Source organism: Zalophus californianus, chromosome X (assembly GCF_009762305.2).
Source record: "Zalophus californianus isolate mZalCal1 chromosome X, mZalCal1.pri.v2, whole genome shotgun sequence".
Classification (NCBI taxonomy): domain Eukaryota; kingdom Metazoa; phylum Chordata; class Mammalia; order Carnivora; family Otariidae; genus Zalophus; species Zalophus californianus.
Genome location: NC_045612.1, coordinates 66,811,983 through 66,827,468, shown reverse-complemented (window position 1 = coordinate 66,827,468; position 15,486 = coordinate 66,811,983). Strand labels below are relative to the sequence as shown.

Here is a 15,486-nt window from a genome sequence, read left to right as displayed (position 1 = left end):
TACACAATGGAGTATTAGCCATCAGAAAGGATGAATACGCACCAATTGCATCAATGTGGATGGAACTGGAGGCGATTATGCTAAGTGAAATAAGTCAAGCAGAGAAAGACAATTATCACATGGTTTCACTTATTTGTGGAACATAAGGAATAGCATGGAGGACGTTAGGAGAAGGAAGGGAAAAATGAAGGGGGGGAAATCAAAGGGAGAGATGAACCATGAGAGACTATGAACTCTGGGAAACAAACTGAGGGTTTCAGAAGGGAGGGCGGTAGGGGATGGGTTAGCCCAGTGATTGGTATTAAGGAGGGCACGTATAGCAATGAGCACTGGGTGTTATATGCAAACAATGAATCATGGAACACTACACCACAAACTAATGAAGTAGTGTATAGTGACTAACAAAATAAACAAACAAACAAATAAATAAACATCCACTTAAAAACTATTAGGACTAATAAATGAGTTAATATACAAAACTCAGTTTTTTTAAACATCTGCAAGAAATAATCCAAAAATATAATTAAGAAAATTCCATTACAATACCATCAAAAAGAATAAAATAAGAATAAATTTAACACATGACATTTTAAAATATATACACTAAAAACCACAAAATACTGGTGAAAGAAAATTAAAGACCTAAACAAATGCTAAAATGTTCTATGTTCATGGATCAGAAGACTTAATATTGTTAAGATGGCAATACTTCCTAAAATGAAATACAGATTCAAGGTAATCCCTATCAGAATCTTAATCAGAATCCCTATGTTGATTTCTCTGTAGAAATTTACAAGGAGATTCTAAAATTCATATGGAATTGCCAGGGACCCAGAATAGCCAAAACAATCTTGAAGAGGAACAAAGTAGGAGGACTCACTTTCACCAAAATTTACACAGATAGTGACTCCTCTGATGGATCTAGGTAAAGTAAACTGAAAACCTTCTGGAAAGGATTCACCATTCTACATGCTATTAAGAACATTTGTGATTCATGGGAAGAGGTAAAAATATCAACATTAACAGGAGTTTGGAAGAAGTTGAATCCAACCCTCATGGATGACTTTGAGAGGAGGACATAACTGCAGATGTGGCTGAAATAGCAAGAGAACTAGAATTAGAAGTGAAGCCTGAAGATAGGACTGAATTGCTACAATGTCATTATAAAACTTGAACAGATGAGTTGTTGCCCCTTATAGGTGAGCAAAGAAAGTGGTTTCTTGAGATGGAATCTACTCCTGGTGAAGATTCTGTGAAGATTACTGAAATGCCAACACCATGGCAAAATCCTCCACCAGCAAAAAATTACAACTTGCTGAAAACTCAGATGATGGTTGGCAATTTTTAGCAATCAAGTATTTTTTAATTAAAGTATATACATTTTTTTAGATATAATGCTATTGCACACTTAGCAGACTATAGAATAGTGTAAATACAACTTTTATATGCAGTTTTATATGCACTGGGAAACCAAAAAAAACTAATTTGATTGCCTTTATTGAAGTATTCACATTATTGCAGTGGTCTGGAACCAAACCTGCAATAACTCTGAGGTATACCTGTAATAAAACAAAACAAAACAAAACAGAAGGTAAGTATTGGTGAAGATGTGGAGACACTGGAACCCTTATATATGGCTTGTGGAAATGTAAAATAGTGTAGCCAGTATAGAAAACAGTCTGGTGGTTCCTCAATAAGTTAAAATTACCATATGACCCAATAATTCCATTCCTAAGTATATATCCAAAAGAAGTGAAAACAGATGTTTAAATAAATAAAAACTTGCATACAAATATTTAGCACAGCACTACTCAGAACAGTCAGAAGATGAAAACAACCCAGATATCTATGAATGAATAAATGGATAATCAAAATGTAGGTATTATCCATACAATGGAATATTATTAGATCTTTATGGCCTAATGAATGAAGTACTGACACATGCTACAACATGGAAGAATTTTGAAAACATACTATGTGAAAGCCAGTCACAAAAGACCACATATTATATGAATCCATTTATATGAAAGCTTCAGAATAGGTCAATCTGTAGAAACAGAAAGTAGTTTCATTAGTGATTGCTTAAGATCTGAAGAGGTGGAAGGCAGGGGTAGGAGGGTAATAGCTAAAGGGTACAGGGTTTCTTTGGTGGTGATTAAAAAGGCTGAAAATTGTGGTGATAGTTGCAGAACTCTATGAAAATACTAAAAAAAAAGAAAGAAAGAAAATACTAAAAACCACTGAATTGTTCACTTAAAATGGATGAACTGCATGATATGTGAATTATCTCAATAAAGCTCTTTATAAGAACAAAAAATCTTGGGGCGCCTGGGTGGGTCAGTTGTTAAGCGTCTGCCTTCAGCTCAGGTCACGACCCCAGGGTCCTGGGATCGAGCCCACATTGGGCTCCCTGCTCTGTGGGAAGCCTGCTTCTCCGTCTCCCTCTCCCCCTGCTTGTGTTCCTGCTCTCACTATCTCTCTCAGATAAATAAATTAAAAAAAAAAATCTTAAAAAAAAGAACAAAAAAATCTTATTTCATGTTGCAATTGCAACAATAAAGACCATATTTATATAGATAAGGACAAGAAGAATGTGCAGTAAAAATAGATATATTAAAGTTGTGTGGGGAGTATTTTTTCTTTTATTGTTAAAATGTTTGTATAATATGTTTAAATGAAGGTTCCAAAAATTATGATACAGAAATCTTTGTAACTCACCTTTATAAATAAGAGGTTTATCTTTATCTTCTGTCTTTTCCCTACTGGCCAATTCAAGAAAATCTTCAATCAAGTCCAGAGATATGAGAGACTGGCTGAAAACAAGGCTAAAAAAATGGATTAGTGTTCATGGATTAGAAGGGTCACAAAGTAAAGATATCACTTCTTCCCAAACTGACTTACAAATTCAATACAATTCTAATCAAAACCACAGTAGGATTTTTGAGAAATTAACGAGCTGATTCTATAGTTTATATGAGAATGCTGAGCACACAGAGTAGCCAAAACAACTTTGAAAGAGAAAAAGCTGGAGGCCTAACTCTACATGATTTCAACACTTAAAAAGCTAGAGTAATCAGAACAGTGTAGTACTGATTAAGGGACAAGCACAAATTGATGGTACAGAATATAGAGTCCAGATATAGAGCCACACAATATAGTTAGCTAAATGGTTTTTCACAAGGAGGCAAAGGCAATTCAGTGGAAAAGGATAATCTTTTCAACAACGGTCTTTGCAAAATTCAACATCCATATGGAAAAAAAAATGAACTTTGGCTTAATTAAACCTCACACTTTACAGAAAAAATAATTCAAAATGGAATATAAATCTAATTTCAAAATGTAAAACTGTAGAATGTTTAGAAAAACACAAGAAGAAAATCCTCATAACTTGAGGTTAGAAAATCCTGAGACTTAACACCAAAAGTATGATCTATGGGAAAAAAAAGTTGATAAAGTGGATTTCATCAAAATTAAATTTTTAGTGTACAAAAGAAACTATTTAAAGAATATGAGAAAAATGTTAACTATTAAAAGAATTTGAGTAATTTTAGACTTGTACACATTCTAAAACACTTTATTGTTCCATTTCAAATATGTCTGCAGATTCCTGATTCTCCATCCCAGTAGTTTCCTAACTCCTGTTTTGAGCCATGAAAACTATTTGTTCACATAAAGTCTTACGTGTTATTAAAACGTTCACATCAAGTCTTATGTGGTATTAAAATGAAACTAAAAATAATTTCAGGTGTAGAATATAGTGATTCAACACTTCCATACAACACCTGGTGCTCATCACAAGTGCACTCTTTAATCCCCATCATCTATTTAACATGAAACTAACATTACACATTACACTGTATGTTAACTAACTGGAATTTAAATAAAAACTTTTATGGCACCTGGGTAGCTCAGCTGGTTAAGTGTCTGACTCTGATTTTGGCTCAGGTCACGATCTCAGGGTCGTGAGATACAGCCCCAGGTCAGGCTCCTCGCTCAGCTGGGTCTGCTTGAGATTCCCTCTCCCTCTGCCCCACCTCCCACCCACCCCCCACTTATGCTCTCTCTCTCAAATAAAAAAATCTTTTTAAACAAATAAACAAATAAAGCAGGGTGCTTTAGGCCTTGGGGGAGAAGAAGATAAAAGTGTCACTGGCCCCTCAGCCTCTGCTCTATCCTTCTCTTTTCACCAACTTTCATGGGTTCTGAAAAACAGTTTGAAAACCACTGGTCTCATCTATCCCATTGGTGAGAAGTGGACACAATTACACACAGAAAATGAAAAAAATCTAGAAAGAGAATAAAGGATAAAGGAGGGCTCGTTCTCTCCCTTATATATGGAAACAAAGTAGGTCAGTATACAAGGAACTAGACACATGTCCAAGCATATTGTTCGGTTTTATTTGATTCTGAAAGCTGTACTATAGGAGAGAGATACTTTTATGACTCCAGAAGATCCTTCAACACTCATTGCTCGAAGTCTTCAGATTTAGTAGAACTGAAAAGAACAACTCAAGTTATGAAACAGCTGTTGGGAGTTTTTAACATGTGTTTTGGCTATTGTATGACTTCCTAAACTCTGCACTATGGGGGTCTACTGTCTCCCAGTTGGTACTCCTAGAATACTGGTAAGGAAATGAATGTATTCCTAGTACAGTGTAAATGACCAACAGTCTTGATCCCTCAACAGATTGATTATTTTTCTTAGAATCAAAAACTTTATTGAATCAATTCTTTTTGAGCTACAAATTAAGGTTTTTGGCAGTTTCTATAACTGGGAAACTTAAATTCTTAGAAATACTAATTATTTATTTAATTGGAATTAATTTGAGATTTGGGGTACTGTTCTAGAAAAAGGTTGACTTGAGTCCACATTAAGGCTGGTTCTGGGAACCACTGAGCTCAGAAAAATCTATGAAAAAGATGTTATTAGGACTAAGTGGCTCCATACTAATGGTTATCTCTTAACTTTTTCTAGTTGCAGATAACATGAACAACTACGCCCTGACTGGTAATAATTTTCATCCTTGTATAAACTATTTTGGCTTTATCCATTTTATTAATGACCCATATGAAAATACAGAAGCAATACAAATCAAATTCATACATGTCAAAAAATCTGGAAATTACAATTCAATCAAAATTTAATACTTAAATGACAGAAAATAAGTCAGAAGAGCTGGGCTGAAACCAGTAGTGTACTAGAATTAGCTGTAACTTGCTTGAAACAGGAAAGTGGATTGTTAGCATTTTTTCCCACCACTGTTAGTAGGTTAAGATTGGCCACAGTGGGAGTATTTTACCAAGGATATCAGCAAATGTTACAAATTAGGGCTCTATGTGCTTCTTTGCTTTCTCTGTTATCATTTTTTGAAGAGTCAGTTGTCAAAACATTTATCAACACACCACTGGCTAAAAATCACTAAAATTCATTTATCTCTTGCCCTACGAAATATCAAGTTTTCACTTGGGTCAAAAGATCAACTGCACAAATAGAGAACAGATGACTCTGATTTGACACCAGTTCTTCTTAAAAAAAAAAAAAAATGAGAGTCTCAGTTGACCGTAAGTTTAATATGAACCAACAGTGTTATTTAGATGTTAGAAAACCTCTACTGGATTGCATGAATGAAAGTATAGGGTCCTGAATAAACAAGAACCAGCTTCACTGTAACTCTGTTAATCAAAACTCAGCTGAAGTATTTTGTTTACTATGACCATATTTTGAGATGGGTGCTAAAAAACTGAAGTATGTTCAAGACCATATGGTCAGGACTGAAAATACGCCATACAAAGAACAGATCAATGAACTCAGAAGAAAAAGCTAAAAGTGACAAGAGATAAACCCACCATTTTTTGAAGAGGAGACAATTGAAACAGTAGTACTGATGTCTGCAACCTACATTGAAAGGCATCAGGAAAATAAGATGGATAAACAGATATGTAATAAAGAAAGTACAATAAAATATAGGATATAGTATAAATTCTAGGTGACAGGTATATGGGTATTCACTATAAAATTCTCTCTGCTTTTTTTTTATGTTTGAAAATTTCCACAAGGAAATGTTGGACAAATAAAAAATAGTGGTAATCACAGTTATGGAAATGCATAGTTTTATAGTCCTAACACTGATAATGTCTTATCAGTTGGACTTGTAACTTAAAAAAAATCACTATATGAGTCTAAAAAAAGGCAGTAGGTATGTTCAATTTTAAACCATAAGGAAAACAGCTATAGGGATAAAGTATAAACTAAAGATAAGGATATAATTTCTAAAAATGTGAAGTATTCAACTGTAGGTATCCCTCTGAAATTGCAAATGTTCTATCATGGGAGAGGTTAGGAGAATATCTATGATGAACATGGTAGAGGAGATTCTTGCACTGGTGAGGAAATTAAAAGACCACTAAAATCCCTTCCACACTCTTAAATTTTTGTACGGTACCCAAATAAAAAATTAATTTTAAACTACCTAAGTTGATAGCAGAAAAAGAGCATGAGCACATCACAGCAATAATCTCTCCTGAACTTTTAGGAACTCTAAATTCAAATACCCACTTTCTACGTGCATCTCTCATGGATATGTAATAGGCCTCTCAAACTTAACATGGCCAGAGCAGAACTCTTTACTACCTCTAATAAACTTAGTTCTTCCCTACTGTTCTCCATTTTAGTAAGTAACACCAGGATCCACCAGCCACTGAGTCTGGAAGCCTGAGAGTCATCTCTGACTACTCTCACATTCTTACTGCCCTGCATTAATGTACCAAATCCTGTTGTTTCTATTCCAAAACATATCCTTTACCTCCAATACTACCACTCCATTCCAGACCAATTATCATTCCTTATCTGAACCACTTGTTTCTGTATTTAAAAAGTGGCAATATACAACAAAAATAAATTTTAGTGAGTACTTACTAAGTACAAGGTATAATGGTTAATAAAAAATAATGAAACATTCTGTGTCTTCAAAGTCACTATCCAGTGAAAAACATACAAGTATATTAGAATGTGTACATAGTAGAGGTATATTAAAAGATGGTATAGTAATTATATTAATAGTGGATCTACCTCTTCCCAAGAAAGTTAAAGGAACTAAGTTTGAAACTTTTTTAAGATAAAACGGTTATTTTAAGCCTTATTTTAAACTGTTATTAAAAGAATCACAGAGGGCGGCTGGGTGGCTCAGTTGGTTAAGCAACCACCTTTGGCTCAGGTCATGATCCCGGGGTCTTGGGATCAAGTCCCACATTGGGCTCCCCCTGCTCTGTGGGGAGCTTCCTTCTCCCTCTGCCTCTGCCTGCCACTGCCCCCTGCTTGTGCTCACACACTGTCTCTCTCTCCCCATCAAATAAATAAATAAAATCTTTTTTTTAAAAAAAAGAACCACAGATATATTTTAAAAACATTTTATGAACACATGTTAGGACCTTATAACAACCTAAAAAGTAAGTCTGGTTCAAAACTTTAAAAGTATGTTTTTTTGAACAGTAATTTGAAGGATGAGAATAAGAACAAAAACAAAGGCGATATGACAGAGAACAGTCAAAGAGGTGAAATAAAATCAGAGGCATCCACTAGATTTGGGAATTAAAAGGTCACTAAGTGACTTTTGGGGGAAAAAAATCTCAATAAAGTAGGAACCACACTGCATGGATTGAAAAATAATTTTTAAAGATGGTGAAATATAGATATCCACTAGAGACCTGGCTCAAAGAAATAAGTTCAAGGTGCAACAGCCAGAAAGGGAAAACAGCACTGAAGAAATAACCAGAATATGTACTCAGAACTAGTGGCTTAGAAGGAAGAGTTGTCTATCACTACACTACTAAAGAAATTACATCTTCAGAAAGGAAGAAAACAAAACAGATTTCTTTCAAATAAATTGTTTAAACAATAGAAAGGTTATAAAAAGTTTCATTTATATAATAAAAATAGAAGAAACTTACACTTTATCACCAATTTCCTCTGCCATTCGAAGAATTTCAAAGAGAAGTACCATTTTTCCAGAATGTTCTAAAACCTCAGCATCAGCATCTGTAACAAAATCTTTGTACCAGTCTGGAGCTGGGCTGCTTGGATTAGAAGAGGAAGTAGCTTTACCTAAATAAAATAAATGAAACATAAATAAGTAGGCAAATAAGGAAAGAAATTCCAAAGATCCAGAGAGAAGGATTAAGACACCAAGAGAAATAGGAAGAAGGGGGGAAAGGGGAGGGAAGAGAAAGGAGGAGGGGAGAAGGGGGAAGAAGGGGAAGAAGAGGATGAAGGGGAAGGAGGGCACCCTCTTTCAAGAAGAGAAAAAAAGGACCACCCCAGGAAAAGAGAGAGCTTTACTGTGCGGAAAAGACACAAGGTGGGGAGTGTAGTAGAGGGGACAAACCGAACTCTAGGAGAGGGAGAGAAAGAGACAGGGAGTGGGACACATACAAACAGGCACAAATGAATGCAAAGGAAGAAAAACACTGGGGGTGGGGGAGGCATGCACACCAAGTGAGAGAGTAAAGCAAGAAAAAGACCCTGAGAAAGTACAACTATGAGAAACAGTGCCTAGGAGCAGGGGGCTCGAGAAACAGAGACCCTAAGAGACAAAGCCCCCCCCCCCCCCAGGCACTGAGACTCCCAACACAAACCCCAAGAGACAGGCACTAGGACAGAAAAAGACCTAGAGAACCAAAGAGAGACAGACAGAGGTAGGGAGGAGAAGAGGGAGGGAAGAGAAACAGACTAACTCAGAGATCAAGAGAGAAAAGATCTTAGGGGCAGGAAATATTTCACAGTCCTAACAGAATTCTGGAAAACAAAAAAAGTCATTGATCCCAGAATGACCATATCATATTAAATTGTTTTGTTATTTTCCCCACAAACTCTGAAAAGAAAGTAACACAAAATAATCTATTAATATCTAAACATAAACAGTTCAATTCAAAATTAGGAACATAAGGTTTACCTGTTTTTGTACCTTCCCTCAATTGCTTAATGTATTTTAAATTTTTCCATATTTTTGTTATATATATTTTACATATTTACAAAAGTATACAAAATATGGTGAATAGCCATGTTCCCACATCCCATCTTCATTAAATTTTACCACTTGCTAAATTTGCTTCTAATGCAATTGACACCTAAAATGTGACCATACCCAATCTCATTCTCTTCTTTCCCTCCCATCTTTCTGAGAGGTATCTAAAATCCTAAATTCTAATACCCTCTCAGTTTAGAGGGTATTAAGCTATGGTGAAATAAGTCAGACTGAGAAAGATAAATACCATATGATTCCACTCATAAATGGAATTTTAAAAAATGAATAAACAAAAAGCAGGATCAGACCTATAAATAGAAAAAACTGATGTTTGCCAGAGGGGAGGGACTGGGGGTTTGGGAAATATGGGTGAAGGGGAGAGGGAGATACAGGCCTCCAGTTATGGAATGAGTAAGTCATGGGAATCTAAAAACAATACAAAGCAAAACAAATGAATAAACAAACAAAAAGCAGAATCAGACCTATAAATACAGAGAACAAACTAAGTCATGGGAATAAAAGGCACATGATATTGTCAATAAAAGTCAATTATATTGTAATAGCAATGTAACAGGACATATGGTAACTACACTTGTGGTGAATATAGCATAATGCATAAACTTGCCCAATAACTAGGTTGTACACTTGGAACTAATGTAATATTGTGTGTCAATTATACTAAAAAATGTAAAAGAACAAAATAAAATTTATTATGTATCAAAATAAATAAAATAAAATCCTAAATTCTGTATTTACTATTTCTGTGTATGTTTTATATTTTTACTACACATGTATCCTTAAACTGTACCTTTCATGTTTTCAAACTATATGTAAGCTGGCTGTATCTTTCTATGACTTACTTTTTCACTAAATGTAGTTTTCCATTTTTCACTCAAAGTGAGACTTATTCAAGCACTCTAACTGCTATGTAGAATTCTGCACAAATATACCATCATTTATTAGCTCTCTTCATAGACATTATAAACATCTCATTAGTCTCATAGATATTTAGATTATTTCTAATTTTTGGCTACTGTCAAATGAACACTCAATTTTGTTGTATTTTTCTAGAATATTGTCTACTTCATCTAAGTTTTAAATTTTCTGGGATAAACTTACACTTTTGATTTTTAAAATTATCACTTTAAACATAATATAGTCTTTATCAAATATTTCTATTATTGGAGGCCCTTAAGAATCTAATTATGCTGTTTGTTTTGTGTGTTAACTTTTGCCAGGCTGACTGCTAACTTATTTTGTTGCTAACTTTTTCTAAAGTTAATTGTTTCCTCAGGTATTCTATCATTTTTACTTTCATTTCACTTTCAGTGTAGCTGTAATATGTGAGAATCCTGGGTAGAGATCATACATCTCCACACTTACTCTGCATCTGTTCCTGCCAGGTGCTCCAGGAGATCAACAATCCAGGATTACTTTTGAGGTATTGCAGCGTGAGATTTTTATTTATTATTTAATTTTTAAAGATTCATTTATTTGAGAGAGAGAGAGAGAGAGAGAGGGCGTGAGCATGGGGGAGAGGGGCAAAGGGAGAGAAGAAAGAGAATCTCCAGCAGACTCCCTGCTGAGGGAAGAGCCTGACCCGGGGCTTGTTCCCACAACCTGAGATCATGACCTGAGATGAAATCAAGAGTTGGTTATTCAATTGACTGAGCCACGCAGGAGCCCCATCAACTTGAGATTTTTAGACTAAGTAACATAAATTCAAATCATAACCTATGTAAGCCCATGATTATGAATCCAAGGAAACTATTTTTCTCAACCCAGAGACCAGGATGAAACAGATAAGCTTCCTTGACATCTCCCTGGATGGATGGGCAAATTTTTTTTCTATCCTAGTCTTCAATGGACTACGTACCCTTTGAAGAGATTCAGCTTTAATCTGGGTTCAAAGAACTCTCTACCTTATACAGGGCTCAAGGCCTTGTATCCTATCCCTGGGTAGGTGAAAACCGAAGTTGCTAGTCTGAAAACTAGCATATCCCTAAGGCTTGTCACAGCATACCTTCTTGAAATTACTGTTTAAATTATCAGTTCCAGGGCGCCTGGGTGGTTGTCATTAAGCGTCTGCCTTCAGCTCAGGTCATGGTCCCAGGGTCCTGGGATTAAGCCCCGCATCTGGCTCCCTGCTTGGAGGGAAACCTGCTTCTCCCTCCCCCACTCCCCCTGCTTGTGTTCCTTCTCTCGCTGTCTCTGTCAAATAAATAAATAAAATCTTAATAAATAAATAAATGATCAGTTCCTTCTTTGTGTCTGGGTCCTGGTGATTTCCATTACTTATAGAGAGCTCATTATGTATTGATATTCAAACCACAATTAACTACTGCCTAAACATGTCACATATTTGCAAGAATCCATACCTTTCCTTGAAAGCCTTATATTATTTTCTCCCCTTCTTTGCCTGGCAAACTTCTTTTTATGCTTCACTATCCTTTAAGAATCAACTGAAATTTCACCTTAGAAAGCTTCCTTTGCAAGGCTGGCCCTAGGCTGTTGTCTGTGCACTTGAATGGTACATAGCTCCTTGTACTATTATAAAACTTTCCCTGATAAGAACGGCTCACTGTGCCTAGATTGTACAATGTGGTTTGTTCTGAACCCGTTTTCTTTCTGGGAGTCTGAGATTTGGTAAGAGCCAGGCAGACAGTGTGTTTAAAGCACATAAAAAACTTAGGTACTTGGTCTCTAATGAGCTTCTTTGGTAGATGACACTTTACATACTTTATCACAACTTATTTCTGGAGAAATCAGTACATCTTGGGTGAAACCATTGGGAGAAGACCTTAGAAGGTTATGCCTGGTTTCCTCTGGACTCTGCCCCATCTGCTTTTTCCCTTTGCTGATTTTGCTTTCTACCCTTTCATTATAATAAATCATAGACCTGAATATGACTATATGCTAAGTCTTGTGAATCACTGAACCTAAGGATGGTCTTGGGGCAACTGACAAACAGCTTATGAAGCCAATGTTAAGTAAACTCCTTTCTACAACTAGCAAATAACAAACACCTTTAGGGAATTCTGCAGTTCCACAGATTGCACATAACTTCAGTAATGGTTACCCAAATATACTAGAGGTAATTTAAAGTGAAAATGTTAGCAATAAAAAAATGCTAGCATAAAGTTAGTAAAAATGTGGCAGCTAGGTAAGAAATCCCAAAGCTGAGGATAGGTGATAATTTCTGTGCAAAAGATTCCATTCTAATTTTGATCCTATTGGATATAATGAAAATACTTTACAGTACTGTCTAAAAAAATAAAAACTGATCCAGAAAATAAGGGTTTATTACTCCAGTTAATAAATATCCTGAATATGTAATTAAAACTTACAAACTGGTATTTTATGTTGGATATTCTTATTTCAACATCGATTAACCATTACTTCTGTTATAACTTTGTCCTTATATACATGATAAGAAACAGTAAATTAATCAATCAAAGCCACTCCTTAATATCCACTCTGGATACCACAAAATGCTTACAAGGTAAGGCAAAAAGAAATACAAACAAATAAAAAGCAACAACTTTACCCCTAATTTCTTGAAGCACATTTTTCTAAATATATATTTAACTGCCATATTTGCATCAAGATACACTGCAGTTTTATAAAGTAGCAATATCATTAAAGTATTATGTATCTATGTAGTACTAGTAGTAGAATGTTAAGCTCCATGAGTGCATTTTGTTGACTGATAGAACCCAAGCTTCTATAGCAATGTCTGGACCATATTAAGCATGCAAATAAATATTTGTTAAATGAATAAATGTGGTATATTAGTGCTAATATTATGGTCCTACATCATGTACAAGGATTCTGTCACAAAAGTTTATGTCCGTATAATAAATTATATACATTTTAATGTGTAACTACTCACCAATAAAGCTTAAACATAGAAAAATAATAAATTGAATACTTTGCTTCTTTAATTTAAATTCAATTAATTATCATACAGTATATTATTAGTTTCAGGGGCAGAGTTCAGTGATTCCTCAATCCTATATAATACCCAGTGCTCATTACATCACGTGCCCTCCTCAATGTCCATCACCCAGTTACCCCATCCCCTTACCCCCCTCCCCTCTAGCAACCCCCAGTTTGTTTCCTGTGATTAAAAGTCTCTTATGGCTTCTCTCCCTCTCTGATTTTGTCTTGTTTTATTTTTCCCTCCCCTTCCCCTATGATCCTCTGTTTCATTTCTTAAATTCCACGAGTGAGATCATATGATAATTGTCTTTCTCGACTGACTTATTTCTCTTAGCATAATACCCTCTAATTTCATCCACATCGTCGCATATGGCAAGATTTCAATTTTTTGATGGCTGAGTTGTATTCCATTGTGTGTGTGTGTGTGTGTGTACACCACATCTTCTTTATCTATTCATCTGTCAATGAACATCTGGACTCTTTCCATAGTTTGGCTATTGTGGACATTACTGCTATGAACATTGGGATAAAGGTGCCCCTTTGGATCACTACATTTTTATCTTTGGGGTAAATACCTAGTAGTGCAATTGCTGTAAACTGAATACTGGAAGTAGTTTATATACTCATTTCCTCATAAAATACTAAAACACAAGAAATAGGGATACTGTAAGGTTAACCTAAAAGACTTATTCAAGATGTTGCTTCTGTAAACATTCAGAAAGCTATTGTAAAAAGAATTAAACAGCAACTCCGAAGTAAAAATGAAATATGCAGTGAAAATATTATTATAGCTCAATTTTAGCCATCTACTTATTTAATATCTATTTCATATTCCAAATACAACATTTTGGCCCTTTAATTTTTCCTGTTCAGGTTTTCTTACATTTCCTATAAGAAAGTAATTATGTTTTTAAAAAGTTACACAGTACCAGCTATATATGTCCATGTACTATGATCTACTCAGCCTTATTTGGAGTTAATCTAGATCTAAACAACAAAAATAGAGTTTTATCATTTGTTCTGGAAAATATTTCTCATAGGCTATACATGTACACAGCTGAAGAAAATATAAAATACATCTATATATGAATGATTTCTATTTGACTGCACACACCTAAAATGAAACAAAGACCTTAGACAGGTAGTCAAAATTTGTCATTTGGAACCCATAGCCTGCCCTATCTGCTTTTAAGTTCACGACATGCCCCAATTCTTTCCAAACATTTTCACCTTGTGAAATATATGAAAAACAATAATGTTTACCTAACATACCTAACATATCAGGAGAAAACGGAAGAGGCTACTCATTTCTGGAGGTGACCCAGCTACCTCAGACCCCACTTGTACCTCTAAGAGATGAAGGGATCAAGACCTCAGCACTTTCATTTAACCCATTTACAGCACAGAATGAGACATACTGGTTTGTATACTCTCCCTGTTCTCCCAACCAAAAGTTATGAAAAAAAATTTCAACAAGAACATTTTAAGAAAACCATTCCCAGGAACACATAAATTTTAAGCTATTTATTTCCAATTCTGTGATGACTGAGGAGAAATTTAAGTGAAAAGTCAGACTGGGAGAGCAGGGAGAGAGATAACAGAAGCTTCCTATTAACTTAAACTAGAACCATTCCTTTATTATTCTTAGAAAAATACTCTTTAAATCTATTTGGAAGATTAACACTGATAATAAATTGCCTTTATGGGACAACAGCAGAGAAGAACAAGGAGGATAGTTTGGTAGTTTAATTTTTACTATCCCCTGATTTCTAAGAGAAGTAAGCCAAGGTCTGTGGTTAGGCTGCCATCTGCTTATTCCAATAAGGTAGTGAAGAGAGAAATGTCTTTTTTTTTTTTTTTTGAAGGTTTTATTTTAATTCCAGTTAGGCAACATACTGTGTTATACTAATTTCAGGTGTACAATATAGTGATTCAACACTTCCATACAAGACCCAGTGCTCATCATAAGTGCAGTCCTCGATCCCCATCACCTATTTAACCCATTCCCCCATCCATCTTCCCTCTGGTAACCATCACTTTGTTCTCTATAGTTAAGAGTCTATTTCTTAGTTTGCATCTCTCTCTCTTTTTATCCCTTTACTGTTACAATTTTGTTTCTTAAATTCCACATATACGTGAAATCATAGGGTATTTATCATTCTTAGAGTGACTTACTTTGCTTAGCATAATACTCTCTAGTTCTATCCATGTTGTTTCAAAGGTCAAGATTTCATTCTTTTTGATGGTTGAGGAATATTCCATTGTAATTATATATCACCTCTTCTTTATCCATTTTAGATAAGAAATTCTTTATCCATGTAGACATACAGATGGACACAAGGGCTTGTTCCATAATTTGGCTATTGTTGATAATTGCTGTTTTACACATAGGGGTGCATATATCCTTTTGAATTAATTTTTTTTTGTATTTTATGGGTAAATACCCAGTAGTGCAATTATGGGATCATAGAGTAGTTCTATTTTTAACTTTCTGAGGAATCTTCATACTGTTTTCCAGAGTGGC

General features: G+C 35.0%; 1 protein-coding gene across 8 annotated transcripts in view; it reads right to left on the bottom strand.

Moving 5' to 3' along the window:
• ATRX (ATRX chromatin remodeler) overlaps positions 1–15,486 on the bottom strand; it is a 303,464-nt gene that overhangs the window by 60,818 nt on the left and 227,160 nt on the right. For all 8 annotated transcript variants that reach the window (XM_027607480.2, XM_027607484.2, XM_027607481.2 and 5 more), the window contains 2 exons: positions 7,948–8,101; positions 2,719–2,825 (listed from right to left, as the gene is read on the bottom strand). In XM_027607480.2, the coding sequence (XP_027463281.2) occupies positions 2,719–2,825; positions 7,948–8,101 (261 nt within the window). The remainder of the gene's footprint in view (positions 1–2,718; positions 2,826–7,947; positions 8,102–15,486) is intronic.